This window comes from Ursus maritimus, unplaced genomic scaffold (assembly GCF_017311325.1).
Source record: "Ursus maritimus isolate PB19 unplaced genomic scaffold, ASM1731132v1 scaffold_25, whole genome shotgun sequence".
NCBI classification, from domain to species: domain Eukaryota; kingdom Metazoa; phylum Chordata; class Mammalia; order Carnivora; family Ursidae; genus Ursus; species Ursus maritimus.
The window spans coordinates 10,384,109-10,399,099 of record NW_024425008.1 but is presented as its reverse complement, the minus strand read 5'-3'; the positions used below and the strand labels follow the sequence as shown (position 1 = coordinate 10,399,099).

The window sequence follows — 14,991 nt, the reverse complement described above, 5'->3', positions numbered from 1 at the left end:
GCTAGAGTCTCTGCTTCTGTTCCCAAGCCTGGATCAAGACAAACTAACAACAACCAGAAGACAGCCACTCTTAGGAGAGTAAACAAATGGTATGACCAGATGCTAGAGCCCACAACAGCCTCTGGGATGAAAAGCCACATGGCACCAAAGGAAGGATATGTGTAGGATTTTCAGGGCCGGCGTGTGCTGGATGCACAAGATGCCTGCAGCGGACACCTGCCGAGTGCAGGAGTGGGACCGGCGGGAGGAAGACTAATAGATAAAACGGCGTCACAAGCAATCATACCTTCAAAGGCATGGTATGCTTCTGCAGAAAGCGAAACCCGTTCCTGGGAGATCAGCTCCACGTGAGGATGAGGTCATGAGCCACGCTGAGCAAAGCTTTCTGGGGAGGACAGCTAATGAATCCTCTGGGCAAACTACTGAAGCCATGAAATCAACCACTGTTCATGGACATGAAATCAACTGAAGCCAGGGCCAAATGTCTCGCAGGCAAAGCCTTCCTGGCACCACCCAGAATACCTGTCTGTTCATTACACCTTACAGAAAACCACAGACCACAGAGAGTCCTGAGGAATCCATGCTAGACCCAGGTGTCTTGGTGCAACAGAATGTACCAGGCAGCCAACCATGGAACTAGCTAAACCAAAGCACCCATGGCTATTCAAGAATCACAGGCCAGGCACCTGAAGACGTAGCCAGGTCTGGCATAGGGCTGGGGCTAGAGATTCATGAAGCTAAACCTTGGGCCAAGAGAAGGTTGTGGCAGCATCCAATACATACCAGGGGCAGGACTGCCAAGTCCAGCTACACAGGATGCCATTCACAAAGTCTGCCACTGACACTGGAGGAGATAATGCTAAGTGAAATAAGTTAAGCAGAGAAAGACAACTATCATATGATTTCTCTCATCTATGGAACATAAGAACTGGGAAGATCGGTAGGGGAAGAAAGGGATAAAGAAAGGGGGGGTAATCAGAAGGGGGAATGAAGCATGAGAGACTATGGACTATGAGAAACAAACTGAGGGCCTCAGAGGGGAGGGGGGTGGGGGAATGGGATAGACCGGTGATGGGTAGTTAGGAGGGCACGTATTGCATGGTGCACTGGGTGTTATACGCAACTAATGAATCATCGAACTTTACATCGGAAACTGGGGATGTACTGTATGGTGACTAACATAATATAAAAAAAAATCATTAAAAAAAAATTTTTCTGGGAAATTATGTCCAAGTCTACCCAGACTTGGACATAAATTTGAAAGAAAAAAAATTAAACAATTTAAAAAATTTAAAAACTAGACAAAATAATAATAATCTGTCAACTATGCAAAGTGAACAAAATTAGGCATACTGTCATTAGGGAAATGCAAAACCAAAACTACAATGAGATATCACCACACACACATTAGGATGGCTACTATCAAAAAACATAACAAATATTGGTGAGGACATAGAAAAATTGGAATACTTGTACACTGTTAATAGGAATATAAAATGGTGTAGTCACTATGAAAAATAGTATGGTGGTTTCTCAAAAAATAAAAATAAAAATAGAATTACCATCTGATCCAGCAAAAAACAAAACACCAAAGTCTGCCACTGAGCTGTGCAGTGCACAACCTATGTAACATTCCCTGACCATCAGCCAAGGCTTATGACTTCCAGGCACTGGCTGACCACCTCTTTCCACCCAGCAGCACCTGGCCGATCCCAATTCCAGCACAAGGACCCTAAGACACTGTGAAAGTTAAGGCAAAGGCAGTCAGGAAATTTGGGTTCAAGTCCTAACACAGCCATTAACTTTATGCGTACTTCTGAAAGCCACTTAAATCATTTTTATCTCGTTTTCTTACCTACAAAACAAGTAGGTTGGAATAACACATTTTTATAACATCCTTTCTGACTTTTAAGTCCTATAATTCTTGGATTCTGTGAAGTGATAAATGAATGAAAAAACCTCTTAGGGCCCTGGAGTCCGGGGCCTGCTGCCCTCAAGCATATGCACAGCGCAGTGACTGTGCAGAACCCAGTCTCGTTAGGACGGTGACACATGTGCCCACAACAGGAGAGGAAGAGACTGAGCAGGACAGGCACACAAACGACAGACGGCAAATGGCTCTGCGTCAGGAACAGACATCAGTTCACTAGCTCAAGCAAGACCACACATACCCGGACCGCCTTAAGGAGCCGTCGCTCAGACGACTCTCCAGTTCTTACAGACTCAGCCCTGGTGCGTGGAGGGCACCTCCTGACCCGCCACATCTCTAACTTTTCTAAAACAGCTCCGTGGGGAGAGCTGGGCTTCCATGTCCTCAGACACCTTGGTCTTCGTCAACCCTCATCTGTATTCTGGAGAGATCGCCAGCGTCTGAACACTCAGCTTGAGGCCTCCCAGAGAGCATGAGGCCACGAAGGGAGGGAGCCCCTGGAAAGTGTGCGTGTGCACGCGCGTGCATGTGTGTGTACCAGGGCGGGGGCACCTCTGCAGCTTCAGAGCGGCCGCATCCCGCCCACCCTCACCGGGGGCTCCTAAGTGCAGAGAGATGTAGGGGATGATGATGTTGCCATATGGGAACATGCAGGGGTGCAGGTCGGGGCACTAATCTAGCCATGGGGGGAGGGAAGTGGAAGGGGAAGAGAGAGGGTTTCCGGAGGCCAGTGTGGCTGAGCCACCAAGGGTCGCCGCCCTGGGCCACGAGAAGAACAGGCATTCCAGGCGGAGGGGACAGCACAAGCAAAGACATGGGGTGAGGGAGCCCGGCATGACTGGGCAGACGTAGGTCTCAAAGAGGAGCTTACGTAAGGCAGAAAGCAGGACAGACAGCTGCAGACACAGCAGCCAGGGAGTCTGGACGTGATCCTAAAGCAACAGGGGCCCGAGCCGAGGCATGGCGGGGCCAGCTTTGAGTTTTGCAGTGACCCGTCTATTGGCATGCAAGGCCCAGGGGCTGAACTTGGAAGGGACAGGCCTGAGCAGCGTGTCTGACACACAGCGGGCATTAGAAGCATGTGTGCCAGACTCTGCCATTCGGGAAGGACCAAGATACTGCCTGACCTTTGGCACAATTTGGCAAAGCCAGTGAAAGGAAAACTGATGCGCTCGGCCTCAGCCTAGCTGCTCTTCAGACCTGTTATTTAAACCCATGAGCTCAGGCTGGGGTGGTCAGGCCCCGACAGCACAGGGAGTTCAGAAGAGAAGGGCAAGGTATGAACACATGAGCACCAGACAGAAGCGAGGTGGCCTGGAGTCAAGGTCCAGGCAGGCTGCGTGCCTGGCACAGACGTTGCCCTCACCAGGGCCCTGAGCACCAGCAGCAAAAGTAACAGGACGAGGGGACCGCTAGGGGTGCACCCCCTCCCCAATACTCCAGAACTCCAGGCCAAATTAAACCGATGAGAGCAGCATCTCCAAAAGTGGTGGAACACGGACCAGCTCTAGCTTGGTAGGACTGTCACTGGTTCAACTTTCTGGCAAGAAACTGGGCACCAGCCAAAATTAAGAACACATAAACTCAGCATTTCTATTTCCAGGTATTTATGCCACAGAACTCCCCACGTGTGCACACAGATACGTGTACAAGGGCATTTCATCACTAAGGCATGTTCCAGAAACATCAGCAGAGAGCTGGGTAAGGGAAGGATTTAAGGCCAGTTAATGGAATACCACGTAGCCATCAAACAGAATGAGGCAGCCCGAAGGGCTGATGTGAAATCATTTCCAAGATCTGCTGTCGGAACAATGGCTTTGTGTGGGGACAGGAAGACCATCTTTGTTCACAGACACAGCAGCCTCTGAAAAGGCTCAAGGCCGTGGGGAACCGAGGGCTGTGCCCAAGACCGGAAGTGGCTGGCTGGGCAGCAGAGGTGGGGGGAGACTCCGACATGACCAAAATCAGTTAGTCAGGACTGCTGAGAGCCATGCACAGATGACACAGGGAAAGCCACGCCTAAGGAATCCACCAGAATCACAGTCCACGAGATGACAGTGATTCCCTGTCCCAGATGGGGCACGAGGTGGGAGAAACCCTAGAGCTTCGTGAAGGGTAGGCCAAGCTTCCACGGAGCAGAGCAGAATACCGGCAATAACCACCCCCACACCTGTCCCTGCTGCTGAACACAAGACAGAACAAGGGCTGTGAAGGGACAAGGAGAAGTCGGAGCACCCAGGCCCCAGCCTCCAGAAGGAGCTGTACAGACTCATACCACTGATGGGGCACAGGGGAACCCCTTTCCAGATGAGGGGAGGTGCTAAGACAGTGCCAGTGTGGGGCAGGGCTGGGCCTAAGCACCCCAAAGACAACAGGTTCTCCTGGGTGTGCGGCTCTGCATGCCCGCCTCAGGGTCCCTGCCTGTGGCCTGGATACCCTGAAGCCAGATGCCCCCATGACTGTCCGTCCACCTGGGTCATCTCCCCAGACGGTCTCGTGTCATGTGCCTTGTTCAGCCACCCAGTGAGGAGCCTGAGTCCGACAGTGTGGTCCCTCTGGCTGAGAAACTGTTGTTCACAGAGCAGACAGAAAAACCCACGAAGAAATGAGCTCCCACCAAAACGTAACCCCAAATGCTGAGGAAGAAAGGGCTGGAAGTAAACAGAATGCTCTGTTATTTAAGATGGCAAATGCCTTCTCCTGCCTTTCTCAGGCCCCCCATGGAACACAATCCCTCCCTCCCTGTCCCCAGCCTGCAGCACCAAACTTGTAAGTGCTTTCCATCTCCTGTCAGCAGGAGGCTGGCACCGTGCTGGTCCAGACTGTTCACCTGACCAATGTCACATGCCCTATCACAGCGCCACAGCCTTACTCCAGTCCTCCCCAGCCGGGAAAAGGCCCTTCAGGGCTGGGTGCTGGTCACAATGCACCGGCTCACAGGCCAACGCTAAACCAGGACAGACTAGCATCTCCGGGATCGCTCTGGGGGGCTGGAAGGGGTCCCAGCAGTCACCGTCAGAGCTGGCAGCTAAGCAAAGTGAGGACCACACACTCCTTAAGCACCTGTCTTAACCCCCCTGTGCGCCCCCCCCATACACGCAGACCCCCATGGGCACTCCCCCTCCATGCGAGCATCCCCATACACACACCCTTCCCCACACACCGATGGAGTGAGCTGTGGAGCCGCCCCTGCCCTCGGGCCACTTCCCAGGATCAGGCCACAGGCCTGCTTGGCCTGCCCCACCCACCACCCTCACCCAGCCCTTCAGCCAGAGTTGAACTCTCAGTTCCCAGAACAAGCCGAGGCCTCCCCAGGGCCCGCAGACTCCCCCGGGCTTTGCTGGGTGTGCAAGTGTTACTCACAGAACTCAGGGTGCCCACACTGCTCTCAGCCGGGGGGAGAGGAGTCACTGGGGACCAGGGTAGGGTTTGCAGTGTGCTGAACTCTGGAAAAACCAGGGGCCGCTCTAGCCAGAGATGCCTGGGCCCCTCACCTCTGCGCTCAGCGCCCCGAGCCGCACCCCCCCGCATTCCTAGCTGCCAGCACAGGCTCCAGCTGGCGTACCACACATGCACACACACACACCTTACACCCCCTGGCAGTGACCCCTGGTGCTGAAGACGATTGACATCCCCCGGCACTCCAGCCCTGCTCTAACCCGCAGCCATCAGGCATGCCCACTTCCCCCTCTCCACCCCCCCCACCTCCCCACCTCCTTATTCAGGGTCCTCGGACCTCTGGGCCCGTCCTGCCAAAGGGCCTGGTAGACGCTGCCCCCTGGCCGGCTCCACGATCTCCCCTCCATCAACAGGACTTTTAGGCCTCAGGCTCAAATGTGAACTCCTCAGAGAGGCTGCAGGATGAGGTGGTAAGAACTTCCCTGTTACCACAAGCCTTGATTTTTCTTCTTCTAGAACTTAACCGTTAACCAGAGACTTACTTTTTTCCTCTACTCGTTTGAGTTTTGTGTGCATTCCCTCCCTCCCACCCCCGCCATACACACACAAATACAATTGTGCAGGGGGCAGGGGCTGAGGCTACCTGATCTGTCTTATTGATTACTTTATCTGCAGTCTTTGAAGATTCCTGGCCCACAGTAAGTGCTCAATTAAGACTTGCTGAATGAATAACGTAACAGATCTTCGATGATCTTCGAGACCAATGAACAGACTGAGAGACATGGGCCAGGTCAGGGGCTGGAAGCCAGGGGATGTGGGAAGTGAGAGGCCAAAAACAGTGGGTGGGGACCCCAGCAGCACGGGGCAAGCAAGGAGGGGCTCAGGGAGGTCCTCGTGCCTCGGAGGACCGAGGTCAGCAGAGGCCAGCTTGGCTGGTGAGCAGCTTTGTGATTTACCACACGAAGGCAAAAGAAACCACAATGGCTTTACCGTGAGCATGCAGCCCACAGGGGAAACACGGAAGCAAGTCAGGAAGTCATGGCCCCAGAACAGACCAGGAGAAGAATGGAAGAAGGTGACCTTTCTGTTGCAGGTGTTACTGAAATAAGAGCCCAGGAGACTTCAGACCTCCTGGTCTGAGATCCCAATCTCCAAAACCCAGCTACTGAATCCAATGAGGCTTCCATATCCACGCTTTTAAAACAGGAGGGCTTCACTTACCCATGGAAGCCCTGAGAGCCACTGTGCTCTGAGAAAGGCAGGGGTCTCAACCAGGGGCGAATTTGCCCCTCCAGAAGCCATTCAGCAATGTCGAGAGGCATTTTTGGTTGTCACGACTGAGGGTGGTGTCACCGGCGCTTAGTGGGTGGAGGCCAGAGATGTTGCTGAACATTGTACGATGCACGGGACAGCCCCACAACATAGAATCATCCAGCCCAACACGTCAACAGTCCGGAGCTAGGGAACCCTGAAATCATGTGCATGAAAGTTCTTTCTTCAACCCTGGAAAATTTTATTATTAATAAACGTTAGTACTTCTAAGACCCAACGTACCTCAAACCCTGTGCCGTAAAACCCTGACGGTCCACACACACTGATTGTCCACACGCTGTGTGCGGGGTCAGAGCTCAGGCTTCCAGGGCAGCCGGCCTCTCCCACTGCACCACCCAGGGCTGTGTGAAGTCCAGCTCTGCGGGGGGCTGGAAACAGGGTCATAAAGTCATGGGTCTGCCTGGGGGGGCCAGTCTTCCTCTCTCCGCAGGAAAGGCCCTGCAGACGGCTGATGGCACTCAATGGCACCAGCATCCCCCGGGGAGAAAGAATGATTCACCACCGCGGCCTGATCTGGGCACACAATGGGAAGATTGTGCAGCCATCTCCACTACCGGGGGGAGTGGCCTTGTCACCCGGGCCAGGAGTCACGAAGAGGCTGACCTCATGGCCACTCCAGGACACCTCGGAGGCCAGGGTCACCAGCGAGGCCCAGTTCCGCCTCCCCTGGCGTCTGTGGGCTGCTGTTCATCACAGTGCGGTCCCAGCTGTGTCAGCAGCAATCCCGGACGGTGACCTCTTTTCTCAGGTGACCCTGAATTGCCAGCCCTCACCCCGCCTGCAAGGGTCTGTAGCTGCCAGCCAGAGCTGCTCTGAGGCATACTTGGGAAAGCATGAGCTGCAGTCCTGCCTCCGTCCTGCTCTAACTGAGCAACCCCAGGCGAGCGCCTTAACTTCCTTGGGCCTGCTTCCTTACCTGAAAAATGGGGAAGTAATTCCATTTTCCCAGGGACTGACCTCCGCACAAAATGAGATAAGAGATGTGGCGTGCCCAAAGCCCAGGAGGCCCGCTGGGACTCGCTCGGGAAGCCGCGGCCTGGTGCAGGGCTCCACGGAGACCACCCGAATCCCTCACTGGCACCACCAGCCAGGAAGCCCACATGCCACTAAGCTCTGCTCCCAAATAGAAACTCACTTAATTTTTGTTAGGTTTAGATGTTATCTCCCGAATCGTGTTAGAAGGGCCCATAGCAACAAAATCGTGTTTCTTCTGCTTCCACCCCATCCCTCCAGCGTGTGGCACAGAGCCCTGGGCTGGCGGCCACCCAGTAAACATCTGAGGTTGACGGGGTTTGAGCCAACGCAGCTGTGAAAATCATCTCTGAGCCCCAGGGGTCGGGGGGCAGAGCAGAGCCGTGGTCCCAGAGCTGATCACTGCTGCTCACGGCAACCGCCTTTTGGCCTGGGACACCGCAGCTCTCAGTGCCCCCATCCCACACTGCCATCCTGGCACGTTCCCGGGGCGACAGGCGGGGCCCCTGAGGTCCTGGTGAGGTGAGTGGTGAGAGGCAGAGCCGGGCACAGTACCTAAGTCCCCTGACCTCCACCCAGCCCTGCCTCTGAAGTCAGCGCACATTTCCGCTCCTGGCACAGAGGACACCTGCAATTTGGGGACATTTTCATAATCACCGCCTCGCTGACTACAATCACGACTGAGAACTCTTAGGTGGGCTGTGACGAGTAATCACAGTGCTAATCACATAAACTAAGAGCCAGAGAGCACTTTGTGGGGTCCTCCTTCTGCCTGTCTGCAGCCACTCTGTCACCCCAGTTCCCAGACGTACAACAGGGCCCAGCCCACTCTCCAATGACAGGGGCCACAGGGTAAAACTAAGCCTGTGCCGGGCTTTTGGAGCGCCTTGTTACTGCAGCGTGGTCGAGCCCATCCTGACAGATTGGAGCGGGAAGGGCCTCGAAAGCCGTCCCCTCCGATGTCGGAGGAAACTGGAGTCTGCAGCTGGACTGGGAGGCAGGGGCAGGTCACACACGGGCCAGGACTGGCGGAGGCCCTGCCTGGGCTCCAGGATCGACAAGTCCACATGCCCAGTGCTCCGAGCAGCCAGCTCGGTGAGCACACTCGGTCCTCCCACAGCCCTGGGAGGCAGGGACGCCGGCTGCCCCAATTTTTATAGGTAAGGGAACTGAAGCACAGTGGAAATGAAAAGACGTTCCCAAGGCCAGCCAGAGAGAAGTGGTGGGGAGAGCTTTGGACCCAGGCAACAGGCTCTGACGTCAGCATTCCTAACCACTGTGCTCTGGGGGACGGGAGACCCAAGGAGGAAGAAGGCGAATCTGCGGGCTCCAGACCTCTACACGTAAGCTGTAAGGAGGGCTGCGGGCAAGATACACAAATGACCAATAAGCCCCCGAACAGATGCCTGCCATCATCAGCCGTCAGGGAAATTTACATCAAAACCCCAAGACGCCACTTCACACCCACCGGGAGGGCTAAAATCGAAGTCAGAGTAAGGGCTGGCGAGGACGTGGGGACACTGAAACCTTTATGCACTGTGGGTGGGGATGCAAAACAGTGCCACGCGAGGAAAACCAGGCTGGTGGTCCCGTAACCACAGAAACAGCTACCACGTGACCCAGCAGTGCCCCCCCCCTCCTGCGTGTATTCCCACAAGGAATGAGAACGTGTATATAAAACCTTATAGAAAGGTTCTTTTTTTTTTTTTTTTTTTAAGGCGGGGGGCGCCTGGGTGGCTCAGTCGGTTGAGTGTCTGCCTTTGGCTCAGGTCATGATCTGAGGGTCCTGGATCGAGTCCCACATCATGCTCCCTGCCCAGTGGGGAGTTTGCTTCTCCCTCTCCCTCTGCCCCTCCCCCTGCTCATGCTCTCCCTCTCTCTCTCTGAAATAAATCTTTTTTTTTCTTAAAGATTTTATTTATTCATTCGACAAAGAGAGACAGCCAGCGAGAGAGGGAACACAAGCAGGGGGAGTGGGAGAGGAAGAAGCAGGCTCCCAGCGGAAGAGCCTGACGTGGGGGCTCAAACCCAGAACGCCGGGATCACGCCCTGAGCCGAAGGCAGACGCTTAACGACTGAGCCACCCAGGTGCCCCTGAAATAAATCTTTAAAACAGAGAGAGAGAGAGAAAGAGAAAGAGAGAGGGGGCAGAGGGAGAGACAGAATCTTAAGCAGACTCCATGCCCAGCATGGAGCCCGACACGGGGCTCAAGCTCACAACCTTGAGATCACGACCTGAGTGGAAATCAGGAGTCAGACACTTCACCAGCTGAGCCACACAGGTGCCCCAGCAGCGTCACTCTTGATGGTCAGAACATGGGAACATCAGCTAATGACCACACACACAGTGTGGTTATCCAAATGGAGCGTGACTCAGCCATCGAAAGGAAGGAAGCACCAGTTCACACTAGGCTGTGGAAGAGCCTCGAACACCTCACGCTAAGCGAGAGAAGCAAGTCATAGAAGCCCAGTACGACACGATTCCACTCATACAAAAGTCCAGAATAGGGAAAGCCAGAGAGACAGTGGTGGTTGCTTAGGGCCAGCAAGGGAGGTGACAGTTAAAGATGCAGGGTTTTTTGGGGGGTGACGAAAATGTCCTAAAATGGACTGCACGGATACACTAAAGCCCATCAGATTGTACACTTTAAATGAGGGAATGGTACGGTACGGTGAGCTCCACTCAATAAGCCTGTTTTTTAAGCTAAGGGCTGGAGGATGGGGAGCCGGGCTCCTGAAGGCTGATTCACAGAGCTGTTTTCTTTCAGGTAAAACCAATGTGCAAAGTGTGCGTTCTCTGCCGGCATCCACAAGGTGAGGAAGAAGCTCCCTTCCTAGATGCATTTCATGCAATCAGACGGCTGGCTGGGACCCAACAGGTGAGTGGGGCATTGCCCCGCGGGGGCCTATGGGTGCCAGCCTGTCACAGCTGAGGGATCCCAGGGTCACTGGGACGAGGATGGGAGCACGGCCGAGCCCCCAGGGGCATGAGCTCTCTGTTCGCTGCAGAAATTGCCAGGCTCCAATGACTATGTCCTCACTACTCAGAGTTCATCTTGCCTTGGCAATGGCCCCCTCCTGAGCACGGCCTCTCTCATGCCAGTGAAATCTGATCTTATTTCACCCCTGGCCTGCAGGATAAAGTCCAAGCTCCACAGCCTGGCAGGAAAAAGCCCTCTCTCTCCAACCTGCTCGTCCTGCAGTTCCCCACCTCCCGGAGGCATCCCCACACGCACCCAACAGGCAGCACCATCCGCCTCATGAACCCTCGTGTGCTGCTTCCAACCGCCCCCCCCCCCCCCGGCCGCACAATTCCTATGTAGCAGGAACCACGTGCGGCAATGGGGATCCCGGGTGAGTTTGACGCGGATGCGATCTCTGCCCCCGTGCAGCTAACCCCCAGACAGACAGACAGCAGCAGCCACTAGAGCATCCTGCATTTCCCAAGGGAGGGAAGGAAAAGCAGAAAGTTAGGAGGGCCTGGGATGGTGGGTGTGTTCTTAGCGAGATCTCCAGGGAAGTCTCTCTGAGGGAGGGGCACCTGAATGGAGAGCCGGGAGTGAAGACCTAGCACAGGGACAGCGGGGGCAAAGGCACTGAGGTGGGCGGGAGGACAGAGCTTGAGGGATGGTGGGCCAAGGTGAGGATGTGGGGGGAGGCCATGGCCAGATCACACAGGCCTCAGGGGTCTGGTTCAAGACTGAATGAAGTCTTTGTTATCGCTGCAAAGAGATGGCACAGAACGGTCTGACGCCAGGACAGGTAGTGATCAGGTCTGCATTTGCCCTAACTCATCACTCTGGGGGCTGTGGGGGCAGTTGCTGGTTTCCCCATCGGCCTCCCCTCGGGGCTAGGTCCTCACCGAGTGTCTGTGGAACACTTAACAATGCTCCAGCTGATCAAGATAGGGTAAGAGGGGTCAGCTTAGACTCAAACCCCCTTCCTCCAAGCTCCTTCAGGCAAAGCCCCGGGAAGATCCGCCTAGACAGCTCCACATGCCCCATAGAACACAATCACTGTAACCCTTCTGGGCGATTCTGGGGCTGGAAGGGGCCGCAGAAAGAGGACTCCCTCTTGACCCCTCCTCACAGGTTGCCCTGGATATCACAGTGAGAAGGTTCTCCTTGCTACCCTGGGGAACAGGTCCAAAGGCCAGGGCACCCCCTGAGCATGGGGACAGGGACTCTCCCGCCACCCCAGGCCCATCGCCCACATGGGCAGGGCCCCCTCAGGTCTGTTCAGTGATAGATGATTCTCGGGCAGAGCCACGGCGGCACCAGGCTGCTGGCTCCACATGAACCCTGGTGCAGAAAAACAACTGAATCATCCTGATGATTCTCCAAGCAAAGCTCTCTTGGGGCCAATATTTTAAAAAGGCTTGGGGGGGGGTGGTTTCTATGGCAACCAGCTTTAGTGATCTGCAATGAACCCCAGGCCCACACCCTCCAACCTGTCCTCAAAGGCAGCCAGGAAAAAAACATAACCTCTCAGCTCGGAGAATTCCTTCCCATCCCAGGCTAGAGGCTTCATGGAAGCATCCCAGGTGCAGAACGCATGAGGCTGTCAGGAGGACCTCAGAGACACCTCCTCCTCAGCTCACTTCTCCTGGGACCTGAATACGGCATCTGGAGAAGGCCCTTCAAGAGGAGCCCCTTCTGGGCCAAACCATCTTATTGTTTGCTTATTCACAACCAGCAGCAGAAAGGCCAGCTCCCCAAACCCTGGGCTCTGCCTCCCTGCTAGTGACCCTGTGGTCCCCACCCACCCAAGCCAACGTCTCTTTGTTAAAGTCTTGCATGAATACTAAAACAAGAATCTGAAAATAAGGGGCGTGACCAAGGTCAAGTTTATCTGGTCTGGCTCTGAACCCTCTAGCAGAGTGGGTGACCAGGTCAGCGCTGACAGCGCAGGAGGAAGGCCCGAGTGTAGCCGAGCGGGCCTCTCCCCTGGCCCTCGCCCGGCATCCCTCGGTCCTTCTCTTCGCCAGCCCCCGCCTGTCTCCTCTCTTCCTGGGGCCTCTGGAAAGCTCAGCCTGTCACCCTTTTCCCCAAAGGATTGTTTTCTTCACAAAGGAGGAAATGTCCCGGCCTTATCAGATATCCGGCTTCAAGCTCGAGCACAGAGTGCAGTGAAAATTTATCCCCAAAATACCAAGGCTGGAAGGTTACACTGAGGTCACCTCAGTCATCCGAGGGCCGGCCGAGTGTGCATGCCCTGGCTGGGATAGACTCCAGAGACCCAGGCAAGACTTCCCTGGGAAATGCACGCGGTGGCTGAAACCCTGAAGCCCCACGTCCCCACATCCCCCTGCCGTGTTCTCTCTCTGTAACCTTGTCCTCTACCGAGACCGGAACACAGGGACCCAGTCCTCCTTCACTGTTCAGCCACCACCTGCCCTGGGCTGTGGGCGGTGTGTGTGTTTACAGGAAGTGAGGGACGGGAATCCCCCCAGGGGCTGGTCATTCCTTAACTCCCAGGGCACTGGGGCTGGCTGGGGGCTACCAACCTTGACACAGGAGAACAGCAGCAACACAAGTAATAGCCACACTGAAGTCCTAGCAGCAGGAGCAGAGTGTCGGCACGCTCAGCAAACATTAGGCACCTCTACACATACACACGTTTACTTCTCATGGCAACCGGGCCATCCTAAGGACTAGGAACTATCGGCATCCCCATTTTACAGAAGAGGAAACTAAGGCTCATGGAGGTCACATGACTGAAGTGATCTTGACCTTCTCCGAGGCACCACAAGCAGCAGTTCATAGGCATGACACTGTGTGCCCCGACCAACGTTTTGTACGAGGTTTTCCTGGTCCTGATACCATTTTACTAACAAGAAAAGGGAGTCTCGGGGCGCCTGGGTGGCACAGCGGTTGGGCGTCTGCCTTCGGCTCAGGGCGTGATCCCGGCGTTATGGGATCGAGCTCCACATCAGGCTCCTCCGCTATGAGCCTGCTTCTTTCTCTCCCACTCCCCCTGCCTGTGTTCCCTCTCTCGCTGGCTGTCTCTATCTCTGTCAAATAAATAAATAAAATCTTTAAAAGAAAAAAAAAAGAAAAAGAAAAGGGAGTCTCAGCAAGGTCACGGAAGAGCCTGAACGCACCTTTCCCATGGCCTCCTGCCCTACGAAAGCACGAGGGGTTCAGGCCATGGGCAAGGCAAAGGCCCTGGAGGACGCGACATGGGGATGGCACCCACTCCCCCCGCCAAGGCAGGGAGGCCACCAGCAGGGCCATGAGCAGGCCACAAATGCTTCTGGGCTGCTTGCACAGGGGACGAGGGAATCCATGGCAGGGTTGGCCAAGGCGGGGGGGCGGGGGGGGGGCAGGGAGCCATGGGGAAGCAAGCAAGGGAGACTGAGGTCACGACCCCGGGCATATGGGGAAAAGAAAATGCTGTCAGCAGGAGGGCTACTGTGTGGCCCAGGAGGCTCAGGAGAGTCCCGTCTGTGCAGATACAGAAGGACAGAATGTCAAATCTCCAATTATCACACGCTGAAAAGCCCGCTCAAGCACCCCTCGCACCAGGAAGGCCCTCCACGTTGGCTACATTTGCACCGATAACATGACTTCGTCTTTCACAGGGATGAATCACGTTCTTGTCCACAAGAGAGTAAACACTGGGCAAGTCAGTGGGGGCAAAGGCAGCACCTCCCAAGGTGGAGGGTGGGTCACTGTGGGGTCAAGACCGGGGGCGGGAGGAGGGGTATGGGACAGGGAGGAGGGAACAGCCAACAGACTCAGTCCGTGCTCAGAGACAAGCACACAGGGCTCAAAGCAACGAGCACAGACAGGGGGTTCTCCACCAAGGCACCAAGGGGAGCTGGTAAGGCTGTTCTACTTCAACGGCCCCTGGGGGTCCTTTCTCAACCCAAGGCAGGAGGGTTCCAGCCCTGGTGTCAACTCCGAACCAGTGACAGGGACTGTGTGCGCTGCGGGCGTGGAGGCCACATCTGGACGCAGCGGTGCTCTGATCAGTAGAGCACGTCTACACAGGCAGAGAGCAGAGGGCGTGCCAACCCCGCCCTGGCTGGATCCCCCTGGACACCCGAGGAGACTGAGGCCCCGGCAGGGAAGTGCCTACCCACAGGCCCGTGTCTTGGGAGCAGCACAACCATGACCCTGGCCTACACGGCAAGACAGCCACTACAGCTCTAGAAAGGCGCAGAGCCGTTCTCGGGCCTTCCCTCCTCACCGTCCTCGCTCACCTGGAACCTGTGCACCAGCTCCAGGGACTGGCTGTCGTTCTGGTCGGCTTCGAGGATGACATCGGTCAGCTTGTGGATGATGACGTCCAGGGGGCCCTGTTCCTCAATCGGCCGGCTAAGGTTCAGCTGCCAGGGCGGGGGGGGGGGGGGG

At 55.5% G+C, this 14,991-nt stretch overlaps 1 protein-coding gene across 7 annotated transcripts in view; it reads right to left on the bottom strand.

Moving 5' to 3' along the window:
• ITPK1 (inositol-tetrakisphosphate 1-kinase) overlaps positions 1-14,991 on the bottom strand; it is a 168,991-nt gene that overhangs the window by 58,621 nt on the left and 95,379 nt on the right. For all 7 annotated transcript variants that reach the window (XM_040641510.1, XM_040641509.1, XM_040641506.1 and 4 more), the window contains one exon: positions 14,841-14,966. In XM_040641510.1, the coding sequence (XP_040497444.1) occupies positions 14,841-14,966 (126 nt within the window). The remainder of the gene's footprint in view (positions 1-14,840; positions 14,967-14,991) is intronic.